The sequence below is a fragment of the Salmo salar genome, chromosome 28 (genome assembly GCF_965601325.2).
Source record: "Salmo salar chromosome 28, fSalSal1, whole genome shotgun sequence".
In the NCBI taxonomy this organism is placed as follows: domain Eukaryota; kingdom Metazoa; phylum Chordata; class Actinopteri; order Salmoniformes; family Salmonidae; genus Salmo; species Salmo salar.
This window is the reverse complement of record NC_138318.1, coordinates 28793097-28807735: the sequence shown is the minus strand read 5'-3', so window position 1 is coordinate 28807735 and position 14639 is coordinate 28793097. Positions and strand designations below refer to the sequence as shown.

The 14639-nt window shown below is 42.4% G+C and overlaps 1 protein-coding gene across 1 annotated transcript in view; it reads left to right on the top strand.

Annotated features, from left to right (window-relative positions):
* The window catches only part of st3gal7 (ST3 beta-galactoside alpha-2,3-sialyltransferase 7), a 117335-nt gene that overhangs the window by 7899 nt on the left and 94797 nt on the right, over window positions 1–14639 (top strand). Inside the window, exon 6 of the mRNA XM_045710061.2 lies at window positions 444–584. Coding sequence (XP_045566017.1) covers window positions 444–584 — 141 coding nt within the window. The remainder of the gene's footprint in view (window positions 1–443; window positions 585–14639) is intronic.

Sequence of the window (14639 nt, the reverse complement as noted above, 5' to 3'; positions counted from 1 at the left end):
ATCTTAACTCCTCCTCTACATTTACTGGATTGGTTGAACAGTGAAAAATATTTTTTTCTTCTTGTCAAGACCAGTATGTAGGGGATATAGTTTCAGGCATTTCTTTGTTTTGCGCCAACTAGGTTACCACCAGACCCATGCAAAGCAAACACGCCCAGTCTTTTCCCAGAAAACACGGTGCCACCACGTGTTAATAGGCAAATGGGGGTATGAATTGTTGACATATTTGTAAACTAACCTTCATTTACTCGTTGTGACACATTCAGACTCTAAACTCCGTTTTAGACGAGGCTGACTTTATGACCAAAATCATCCTATTTGCCCTTCGCAGTCAATTTTCATAAACATTACAAGTAACTGATTACATGCAATTAGTTACTCCCCAAACCTGTCTATGTTTGTGTTCTAGAGCTGTTTCTGATTCCTGTGGTTGTGTTGTTTAGAGCTGGTGGTCCAAGCTGTGGTTCTGGAGAGACGTTGTGGAGAACATTCCTCTGAAGCCGGAGAACATCCAGATACTTAACACAGAGATCATGCGCAAGACAGGCCTAGCACTTCAGAGATACACACAGCAACAGAGGAAGGTTAGTACTACTGATACACACTGCAACAGAGGAAGGTTACTACTACTTATACACACAGCAACAGAGGAAGGTTACTACTACTGATACACACAGCAACAGAGGAAGGTTACTACTACTGATACACACAACAACAGAGGAAGGTTAGTACTACTGATACACACAGCAACAGAGGAAGGTTAGTACTACTGATACAAACAGCAACAGAGGAAGGTTACTACTACTGATACACACAGCAACAGAGGAAGGTTACTACTACTGATACACACAACAACAGAGGAAGGTTAGTACTACTGATACACACAACAACAGAGGAAGGTTAGTACTACTGATACACACAGCAACAGAGGAAGGTTAGTACTACTGATACACACAGCAACAGAGGAAGGTTACTACTACTGATACACACAGCAACAGAGGAAGGTTACTACTACTGATACACACAACAACAGAGGAAGGTTAGTACTACTGATACACACAGCAACAGAGGAAGGTTAGTACTACTGATACACACAGCAACAGAGGAAGGTTACTACTGATACACACAGCAACAGAGGAAGGTTACTACTACTTATACACACAGCAACAGAGGAAGGTTAGTACTACTGATACACAAAACAACAGAGGAAGGTTAGTACTACTGATACACACAGCAACAGAGGAAGGTTAGTACTACTGATACACACAGCAACAGAGGAAGGTTACTACTACTGATACACACAGCAACAGAGGAAGGTTAGTACTGATACACACAGCAACAGAGGAAGGTTACTACTACTGATACTCACAGCAACAGAGGAAGGTTAGTACTGATACACACAGCAACAGAGGAAGGTTACTACTACTGATACACACAGCAACAGAGGAAGGTTAGTACTACTGATACACACAGCAACAGAGGAAGGTTACTAGTACTGATACACACAGCAACAGAGGAAGAGTTACTACTACTGATACACACAGCAACAGAGGAAGGTTACTACTACTGATACACACAGCAACAGAGGAAGGTTACTACTACTGATACAGCAACAGAGGAAGGTTACTAGTACTGATACACACAGCAACAGAGGAAGGTTACTACTACTGATACACACAGCAACAGAGGAAGGTTACTACTACTGATACACACAGCAACAGAGGAAGGTTACTACTACTGATACACACAGCAACAGAGGAAGGTTACTACTACTGATACACACAGCAACAGAGGAAGGTTAGTACTACTGATACACACAGCAACAGAGGAAGGTTAGTACTACTGATACACACAGCAACAGAGGAAGGTTACTACTACTGATACACACAGCAACAGAGGAAGGTTAGTACTACTGATACAGTCAGCAACAGAGGAAGGTTACTACTACTGATACACACAGCAACAGAGGAAGGTTACTACTGATACACAAAGCAACAGAGGAAGGTTACTACTACTTATACACACAGCAACAGAGGAAGGTTACTACTACTGATACACACAGCAACAGAGGAAGGTTACTACTACTGATACACACAGCAACAGAGGAAGGTTACTACTACTGATACACACAGCAACAGAGGAAGGTTACTACTGATACACACAGCAACAGAGGAAGGTTATTACTACTGATACACACAGCAACAGAGGAAGGTTACTACTGATACACACAGCAACAGAGGAAGGTTACTACTACTGATACACACAGCAACAGAGGAAGGTTAGTACTACTGATACACATAGCAACAGAGGAAGGTTAGTACTACTGATACACACAGCAACAGAGGAAGGTTACTACTACTGATACACACAGCAAAAGAGGAAGGTTAGTACTAATGATACACACAGCAACAGAGGAAGGTTACTACTACTGATACACACAGCAACAGAGGAAGGTTAGTACTACTGATACACAAAGCAACAGAGGAAGGTTACTACTACTGATACACACAGCAACAGAGGAAGGTTAGTACTACTGATACACACAACAACAGAGGAAGGTTACTACTACTGATACACACAACAACAGAGGAAGGTTAATACTACTGATACAGTAACAGAGGAAGGTTACTACTACTGATACACACAGCAACAGAGGAAGGTTAGTACTACTGATACACACAGCAACAGAGGAAGGTTACTACTACTGATACACACAGCAAGAGAGGAAGGTTACTACTACTGATACACACAGCAACAGAGGAAGGTTAGTACTACTGATACACACAGCAACAGAGGAAGGTTACTAGTACTGATACACACAGCAACAGAGGAAGATTACTACTACTGATACACACAGCAACATAGGAAGGTTACTACTACTGATACACACAGCAACAGAGGAAGGTTACTACTACTGATACAGCAACAGAGGAAGGTTACTAGTACTGATACACACAGCAACAGAGGAAGGTTACTACTACTGATACACACAGCAACAGAGGAAGGTTACTACTACTGATACACACAGCAACAGAGGAAGGTTACTACTGCTGATACACACAGCAACAGAGGAAGGTTACTACTACTGATACACACAGCAACAGAGGAAGGTTAGTACTACTGATACACACAGCAACAGAGGAAGGTTAGTACTACTGATACACACAGCAACAGAGGAAGGTTACTACTACTGATACACACAGCAACAGAGGAAGTTTACTACTACTTATACACACAGCAACAGAGGAAGGTTACTACTACTGATACACACAGCAACAGAGGAAGGTTATTACTACTGATACACAAAGCAACAGAGGAAGGTTACTACTACTGATACACACAGCAACAGAGGAAGTTTACTACTACTGATACACACAGCAACAGAGGAAGGTTACTACTACTGATACACACAGCAACAGAGGAAGGTTACTACTGATACACACAGCAACAGAGGAAGGTTAGTACTACTGATGCACACAGCAACAGAGCAAGGTTACTACTACTGATACACACAGCAACAGAGGAAGGTTAGTACTGATACACACAGCAACAGAGGAAGGTTACTACTACTGATACACACAGCAACAGAGGAAGGTTACTACTGATACACACAGCAACAGAGGAAGGTTAGTACTACTGATACACACAGCAACAGAGGAAGGTTACTACTACTGATACACACAGCAACAGAGGAAGGTTACTACTACTGATACACACAGCAACAGAGGAAGGTTATTACTACTGATACACACAGCAACAGAGGAAGGTTACTACTGATACACACAGCAACAGAGGAAGGTTAGTACTGATAAACACAGCAACAGAGGAAGGTTACTACTGATACACACAGCAACAGAGGAAGGTTACTACTACTGATACACACAGCAACAGAGGAAGGTTAGTACTGATACACACAGCAACAGAGGAAGGTTACTACTGATACACACAGCAACAGAGGAAGGTTACTACTACTGATACACACAGCAACAGAGGAAGGTTACTACTACTGATACACACAACAACAGAGGAAGGTTAGTACTACTGATACACACAGCAACAGAGGAAGGTTAGTACTACTGATACACACAGCAACAGAGGAAGGTTACTACTACTGATACACACAGCAACAGAGGAAGGTTAGTACTACTGATACACACAGCAACAGAGGAAGGTTACTACTACTGATACACACAGCAACAGAGGAAGGTTACTACTACTTATACACACAGCAACAGAGGAAGGTTAGTACTACTGATACACACAGCAACAGAGGAAGGTTACTACTACTGATACACACAGCAACAGAGGAAGGTTAGTACTACTGATACACAAAACAACAGAGGAAGGTTAGTACTACTGATACACACAGCAACAGAGGAAGGTTAGTACTACTGATACACACAGCAACAGAGGAAGGTTACTACTACTGATACACACAGCAACAGAGGAAGGTTACTACTACTGATACACACAGCAACAGAGGAAGGTTAGTACTGATACACACAGCAACAGAGGAAGGTTACTACTACTGATACTCACAGCAACAGAGGAAGGTTAGTACTGATACACACAGCAACAGAGGAAGGTTACTACTGCTGATACACACAGCAACAGAGGAAGGTTACTACTACTGATACAGCAACAGAGGAAGGTTACTACTACTGATACACACAGCAACAGAGGAAGGTTACTACTACTGATACAGCAACAGAGGAAGGTTACTACTACTGATACACACAGCAACAGAGGAAGGTTACTACTACTGATACACACAGCAACAGAGGAAGGTTACTACTACTGATACACACAGCAACAGAGGAAGGTTACTACTACTGATACAGCAACAGAGGAAGGTTACTAGTACTGATACACACAGCAACAGAGGAAGGTTACTACTACTGATACACACAGCAACAGAGGAAGGTTACTACTACTGATACACACAGCAACAGAGGAAGGTTACTACTGCTGATACACACAGCAACAGAGGAAGGTTACTACTACTGATACACACAGCAACAGAGGAAGGTTAGTACTACTGATACACACAGCAACAGAGGAAGGTTAGTACTACTGATACACACAGCAACAGAGGAAGGTTACTACTACTGATACACACAGCAACAGAGGAAGTTTACTACTACTTATACACACAGCAACAGAGGAAGGTTACTACTACTGATACACACAGCAACAGAGGAAGGTTATTACTACTGATACACAAAGCAACAGAGGAAGGTTACTACTACTGATACACACAGCAACAGAGGAAGTTTACTACTACTGATACACACAGCAACAGAGGAAGGTTACTACTACTGATACACACAGCAACAGAGGAAGGTTACTACTGATACACACAGCAACAGAGGAAGGTTAGTACTACTGATGCACACAGCAACAGAGCAAGGTTACTACTACTGATACACACAGCAACAGAGGAAGGTTAGTACTGATACACACAGCAACAGAGGAAGGTTACTACTACTGATACACACAGCAACAGAGGAAGGTTACTACTGATACACACAGCAACAGAGGAAGGTTAGTACTACTGATACACACAGCAACAGAGGAAGGTTACTACTACTGATACACACAGCAACAGAGGAAGGTTACTACTACTGATACACACAGCAACAGAGGAAGGTTATTACTACTGATACACACAGCAACAGAGGAAGGTTACTACTGATACACACAGCAACAGAGGAAGGTTAGTACTGATAAACACAGCAACAGAGGAAGGTTACTACTGATACACACAGCAACAGAGGAAGGTTACTACTACTGATACACACAGCAACAGAGGAAGGTTAGTACTGATACACACAGCAACAGAGGAAGGTTACTACTGATACACACAGCAACAGAGGAAGGTTACTACTACTGATACACACAGCAACAGAGGAAGGTTACTACTACTGATACACATAACAACAGAGGAAGGTTAGTACTACTGATACACACAGCAACAGAGGAAGGTTAGTACTACTGATACACACAGCAACAGAGGAAGGTTACTACTACTGATACACACAGCAACAGAGGAAGGTTAGTACTACTGATACACACAGCAACAGAGGAAGGTTACTACTACTGATACACACAGCAACAGAGGAAGGTTACTACTACTTATACACACAGCAACAGAGGAAGGTTAGTACTACTGATACACACAGCAACAGAGGAAGGTTACTACTACTGATACACACAGCAACAGAGGAAGGTTAGTACTACTGATACACAAAACAACAGAGGAAGGTTAGTACTACTGATACACACAGCAACAGAGGAAGGTTAGTACTACTGATACACACAGCAACAGAGGAAGGTTACTACTACTGATACACACAGCAACAGAGGAAGGTTAGTACTACTGATACACACAGCAACAGAGGAAGGTTACTACTACTGATACACACAGCAACAGAGGAAGGTTACTACTACTGATACACACAGCAACAGAGGAAGGTTAGTACTACTGATACACACAGCAACAGAGGAAGGTTACTACTACTGATACACACAGCAACAGAGGAAGGTTACTACTACTTATACACACAGCAACAGAGGAAGGTTAGTACTACTGATACACACAGCAACAGAGGAAGGTTACTACTACTGATACACACAGCAACAGAGGAAGGTTAGTACTACTGATACACAAAACAACAGAGGAAGGTTAGTACTACTGATACACACAGCAACAGAGGAAGGTTAGTACTACTGATACACACAGCAACAGAGGAAGGTTACTACTACTGATACACACAGCAACAGAGGAAGGTTACTACTACTGATACACACAGCAACAGAGGAAGGTTAGTACTGATACACACAGCAACAGAGGAAGGTTACTACTACTGATACTCACAGCAACAGAGGAAGGTTAGTACTGATACACACAGCAACAGAGGAAGGTTACTACTGCTGATACACACAGCAACAGAGGAAGGTTACTACTACTGATACGGCAACAGAGGAAGGTTACTAGTACTCATACACACAGCAACAGAGGAAGGTTACTACTACTGATACACACAGCAACAGAGGAAGGTTACTACTACTGATACAGCAACAGAGGAAGGTTACTAGTACTGATACACACAGCAACAGAGGAAGGTTACTACTACTGATACACACAGCAACAGAGGAAGGTTACTACTACTGATACACACAGCAACAGAGGAAGGTTACTACTGCTGATACACACAGCAACAGAGGAAGGTTACTACTACTGATACACACAGCAACAGAGGAAGGTTAGTACTACTGATACACACAGCAACAGAGGAAGGTTAGTACTACTGATACACACAGCAACAGAGGAAGGTTACTACTACTGATACACACAGCAACAGAGGAAGTTTACTACTACTTATACACACAGCAACAGAGGAAGGTTACTACTACTGATACACACAGCAACAGAGGAAGGTTATTACTACTGATACACAAAGCAACAGAGGAAGGTTACTACTACTGATACACACAGCAACAGAGGAAGTTTACTACTACTGATACACACAGCAACAGAGGAAGGTTACTACTACTGATACACACAGCAACAGAGGAAGGTTACTACTGATACACACAGCAACAGAGGAAGGTTAGTACTACTGATGCACACAGCAACAGAGCAAGGTTACTACTACTGATACACACAGCAACAGAGGAAGGTTAGTACTGATACACACAGCAACAGAGGAAGGTTACTACTACTGATACACACAGCAACAGAGGAAGGTTACTACTGATACACACAGCAACAGAGGAAGGTTAGTACTACTGATACACACAGCAACAGAGGAAGGTTACTACTACTGATACACACAGCAACAGAGGAAGGTTACTACTACTGATACACACAGCAACAGAGGAAGGTTATTACTACTGATACACACAGCAACAGAGGAAGGTTACTACTGATACACACAGCAACAGAGGAAGGTTAGTACTGATAAACACAGCAACAGAGGAAGGTTACTACTGATACACACAGCAACAGAGGAAGGTTACTACTACTGATACACACAGCAACAGAGGAAGGTTAGTACTGATACACACAGCAACAGAGGAAGGTTACTACTGATACACACAGCAACAGAGGAAGGTTACTACTACTGATACACACAGCAACAGAGGAAGGTTACTACTACTGATACACACAACAACAGAGGAAGGTTAGTACTACTGATACACACAGCAACAGAGGAAGGTTAGTACTACTGATACACACAGCAACAGAGGAAGTTTACTACTACTGATACACACAGCAACAGAGGAAGGTTAGTACTACTGATACACACAGCAACAGAGGAAGGTTACTACTACTGATACACACAGCAACAGAGGAAGGTTAGTACTACTGATACACACAGCAACAGAGGAAGGTTAGTACTACTGATACACACAGCAACAGAGGAAGGTTACTACTACTGATACACACAGCAACAGAGGAAGGTTAGTACTACTGATACACAAAACAACAGAGGAAGGTTAGTACTACTGATACACACAGCAACAGAGGAAGGTTAGTACTACTGATACACACAGCAACAGAGGAAGGTTACTACTACTGATACACACAGCAACAGAGGAAGGTTACTACTACTGATACACACAGCAACAGAGGAAGGTTAGTACTGATACACACAGCAACAGAGGAAGGTTACTACTACTGATACACACAGCAACAGAGGAAGGTTAGTACTACTGATACACACAGCAACAGAGGAAGGTTAGTACTACTGATACACACAGCAACAGAGGAAGGTTACTACTACTGATACACACAGCAACAGAGGAAGTTTACTACTACTTATACACACAGCAACAGAGGAAGGTTACTACTACTGATACACACAGCAACAGAGGAAGGTTATTACTACTGATACACAAAGCAACAGAGGAAGGTTACTACTACTGATACACACAGCAACAGAGGAAGTTTACTACTACTGATACACACAGCAACAGAGGAAGGTTACTACTGATACACACAGCAACAGAGGAAGGTTAGTACTACTGATGCACACAGCAACAGAGCAAGGTTACTACTACTGATACACACAGCAACAGAGGAAGGTTAGTACTGATACACACAGCAACAGAGGAAGGTTACTACTACTGATACACACAGCAACAGAGGAAGGTTACTACTGATACACACAGCAACAGAGGAAGGTTAGTACTACTGATACACACAGCAACAGAGGAAGGTTACTACTACTGATACACACAGCAACAGAGGAAGGTTACTACTACTGATACACACAGCAACAGAGGAAGGTTATTACTACTGATACACACAGCAACAGAGGAAGGTTACTACTGATACACACAGCAACAGAGGAAGGTTAGTACTGATAAACACAGCAACAGAGGAAGGTTACTACTGATACACACAGCAACAGAGGAAGGTTACTACTACTGATACACACAGCAACAGAGGAAGGTTAGTACTGATACACACAGCAACAGAGGAAGGTTACTACTGATACACACAGCAACAGAGGAAGGTTACTACTACTGATACACACAGCAACAGAGGAAGGTTACTACTACTGATACACACAACAACAGAGGAAGGTTAGTACTACTGATACACACAGCAACAGAGGAAGGTTAGTACTACTGATACACACAGCAACAGAGGAAGGTTACTACTACTGATACACACAGCAACAGAGGAAGGTTAGTACTACTGATACACACAGCAACAGAGGAAGGTTACTACTACTGATACACACAGCAACAGAGGAAGGTTAGTACTACTGATACACACAGCAACAGAGGAAGGTTGGTACTACTGATACACACAGCAACAGAGGAAGGTTACTACTACTGATACACACAGCAACAGAGGAAGGTTAGTACTACTGATACACACAGCAAAAGAGGAAGGTTACTACTACTGATACACACAGCAACAGAGGAAGGTTAGTACTGATACACACAGCAACAGAGGAAGGTTACTACTACTGATACTCACAGCAACAGAGGAAGGTTAGTACTGATACACACAGCAACAGAGGAAGGTTACTACTACTGATACACACAGCAACAGAGGAAGGTTACTACTACTGATACGGCAACAGAGGAAGGTTACTAGTACTCATACACACAGCAACAGAGGAAGGTTACTACTACTGATACACACAGCAACAGAGGAAGGTTACTACTACTGATACAGCAACAGAGGAAGGTTACTAGTACTGATACACACAGCAACAGAGGAAGGTTACTACTACTGATACACACAGCAACAGAGGAAGGTTACTACTACTGATACACACAGCAACAGAGGAAGGTTACTACTACTGATACACACAGCAACAGAGGAAGGTTACTACTACTGATACACACAGCAACAGAGGAAGGTTAGTACTACTGATACACACAGCAACAGAGGAAGGTTAGTACTACTGATACACACAGCAACAGAGGAAGGTTACTACTACTGATACACACAGCAACAGAGGAAGGTTAGTACTACTGATACAGACAGCAACAGAGGAAGGTTACTACTACTGATACACACAGCAACAGAGGAAGGTTACTACTGATACACAAAGCAACAGAGGAAGGTTACTACTACTTATACACACAGCAACAGAGGAAGGTTACTACTACTGATACACACAGCAACAGAGGAAGGTTACTACTACTGATACACACAGCAACAGAGGAAGGTTACTACTACTGATACACACAGCAACAGAGGAAGGTTACTACTGATACACACAGCAACAGAGGAAGGTTATTACTACTGATACACACAGCAAAAGAGGAAGGTTACTACTGATACACACAGCAACAGAGGAAGGTTACTACTACTGATACACACAGCAACAGAGGAAGGTTAGTACTACTGATACACAAAACAACAGAGGAAGGTTAGTACTACTGATACACACAGCAACAGAGGAAGGTTAGTACTACTGATACACACAGCAACAGAGGAAGGTTACTACTACTGATACACACAGCAACAGAGGAAGGTTACTACTACTGATACACACAGCAACAGAGGAAGGTTAGTACTGATACACACAGCAACAGAGGAAGGTTACTACTACTGATACTCACAGCAACAGAGGAAGGTTAGTACTGATACACACAGCAACAGAGGAAGGTTACTACTACTGATACTCACAGCAACAGAGGAAGGTTAGTACTGATACACACAGCAACAGAGGAAGGTTAGTACTGATACACACAGCAACAGAGGAAGGTTACTACTACTGATACACACAGCAACAGAGGAAGGTTACTACTACTGATACACACAGCAACAGAGGAAGGTTAGTACTGATACACACAGCAACAGAGGAAGGTTACTACTACTGATACTCACAGCAACAGAGGAAGGTTAGTACTGATACACACAGCAACAGAGGAAGGTTACTACTACTGATACACACAGCAACAGAGGAAGGTTACTACTACTGATACAGCAACAGAGGAAGGTTACTAGTACTGATACACACAGCAACAGAGGAAGGTTACTACTACTGATACACACAGCAACAGAGGAAGGTTACTACTACTGATACAGCAACAGAGGAAGGTTACTAGTACTGATACACACAACAACAGAGGAAGGTTAGTACTACTGATACACACAGCAACAGAGGAAGGTTACTACTACTGATACACACAGCAACAGAGGATGGTTACTACTACTGATACACACAGCAACAGAGGAAGGTTACTACTACTGATACAGCAACAGAGGAAGGTTACTAGTACTGATACACACAGCAACAGAGGAAGGTTACTACTACTGATACACACAGCAACAGAGGAAGGTTACTACTACTGATACACACAGCAACAGAGGAAGGTTACTACTACTGATACACACAGCAACAGAGGAAGGTTACTACTACTGATACACACAGCAACAGAGGAAGGTTAGTACTACTGATACACACAGCAACAGAGGAAGGTTAGTACTACTGATACACACAGCAACAGAGGAAGGTTACTACTACTGATACACACAGCAACAGAGGAAGGTTAGTACTACTGATACAGACAGCAACAGAGGAAGGTTACTACTACTGATACACACAGCAACAGAGGAAGGTTACTACTGATACACAAAGCAACAGAGGAAGGTTACTACTACTTATACACACAGCAACAGAGGAAGGTTACTACTACTGATACACACAGCAACAGAGGAAGGTTACTACTACTGATACACACAGCAACAGAGGAAGGTTACTACTGATACACACAGCAACAGAGGAAGGTTAGTACTGATAAACACAGCAACAGAGGAAGGTTACTACTGATACACACAGCAACAGAGGAAGGTTACTACTACTGATACACACAGCAACAGAGGAAGGTTAGTACTGATACACACAGCAACAGAGGAAGGTTACTACTGATACACACAGCAACAGAGGAAGGTTACTACTACTGATACACACAGCAACAGAGGAAGGTTAGTACTGATACACACAGCAACAGAGGAAGGTTACTACTGATACACACAGCAACAGAGGAAGGTTACTACTACTGATACACACAGCAACAGAGGAAGGTTACTACTACTGATACACACAACAACAGAGGAAGGTTAGTACTACTGATACACACAGCAACAGAGGAAGGTTAGTACTACTGATACACACAGCAACAGAGGAAGTTTACTACTACTGATACACACAGCAACAGAGGAAGGTTAGTACTACTGATACACACAGCAACAGAGGAAGGTTACTACTACTGATACACACAGCAACAGAGGAAGGTTAGTACTACTGATACACACAGCAACAGAGGAAGGTTAGTACTACTGATACACACAGCAACAGAGGAAGGTTACTACTACTGATACACACAGCAACAGAGGAAGGTTAGTACTACTGATACACAAAACAACAGAGGAAGGTTAGTACTACTGATACACACAGCAACAGAGGAAGGTTAGTACTACTGATACACACAGCAACAGAGGAAGGTTACTACTACTGATACACACAGCAACAGAGGAAGGTTACTACTACTGATACACACAGCAACAGAGGAAGGTTAGTACTGATACACACAGCAACAGAGGAAGGTTACTACTACTGATACACACAGCAACAGAGGAAGGTTAGTACTACTGATACACACAGCAACAGAGGAAGGTTAGTACTACTGATACACACAGCAACAGAGGAAGGTTACTACTACTGATACACACAGCAACAGAGGAAGTTTACTACTACTTATACACACAGCAACAGAGGAAGGTTACTACTACTGATACACACAGCAACAGAGGAAGGTTATTACTACTGATACACAAAGCAACAGAGGAAGGTTACTACTACTGATACACACAGCAACAGAGGAAGTTTACTACTACTGATACACACAGCAACAGAGGAAGGTTACTACTGATACACACAGCAACAGAGGAAGGTTAGTACTACTGATGCACACAGCAACAGAGCAAGGTTACTACTACTGATACACACAGCAACAGAGGAAGGTTAGTACTGATACACACAGCAACAGAGGAAGGTTACTACTACTGATACACACAGCAACAGAGGAAGGTTACTACTGATACACACAGCAACAGAGGAAGGTTAGTACTACTGATACACACAGCAACAGAGGAAGGTTACTACTACTGATACACACAGCAACAGAGGAAGGTTACTACTACTGATACACACAGCAACAGAGGAAGGTTATTACTACTGATACACACAGCAACAGAGGAAGGTTACTACTGATACACACAGCAACAGAGGAAGGTTAGTACTGATAAACACAGCAACAGAGGAAGGTTACTACTGATACACACAGCAACAGAGGAAGGTTACTACTACTGATACACACAGCAACAGAGGAAGGTTAGTACTGATACACACAGCAACAGAGGAAGGTTACTACTGATACACACAGCAACAGAGGAAGGTTACTACTACTGATACACACAGCAACAGAGGAAGGTTACTACTACTGATACACACAACAACAGAGGAAGGTTAGTACTACTGATACACACAGCAACAGAGGAAGGTTAGTACTACTGATACACACAGCAACAGAGGAAGGTTACTACTACTGATACACACAGCAACAGAGGAAGGTTAGTACTACTGATACACACAGCAACAGAGGAAGGTTACTACTACTGATACACACAGCAACAGAGGAAGGTTAGTACTACTGATACACACAGCAACAGAGGAAGGTTGGTACTACTGATACACACAGCAACAGAGGAAGGTTACTACTACTGATACACACAGCAACAGAGGAAGGTTAGTACTACTGATACACACAGCAAAAGAGGAAGGTTACTACTACTGATACACACAGCAACAGAGGAAGGTTAGTACTGATACACACAGCAACAGAGGAAGGTTACTACTACTGATACTCACAGCAACAGAGGAAGGTTAGTACTGATACACACAGCAACAGAGGAAGGTTACTACTACTGATACACACAGCAACAGAGGAAGGTTACTACTACTGATACGGCAACAGAGGAAGGTTACTAGTACTCATACACACAGCAACAGAGGAAGGTTACTACTACTGATACACACAGCAACAGAGGAAGGTTACTACTACTGATACAGCAACAGAGGAAGGTTACTAGTACTGATACA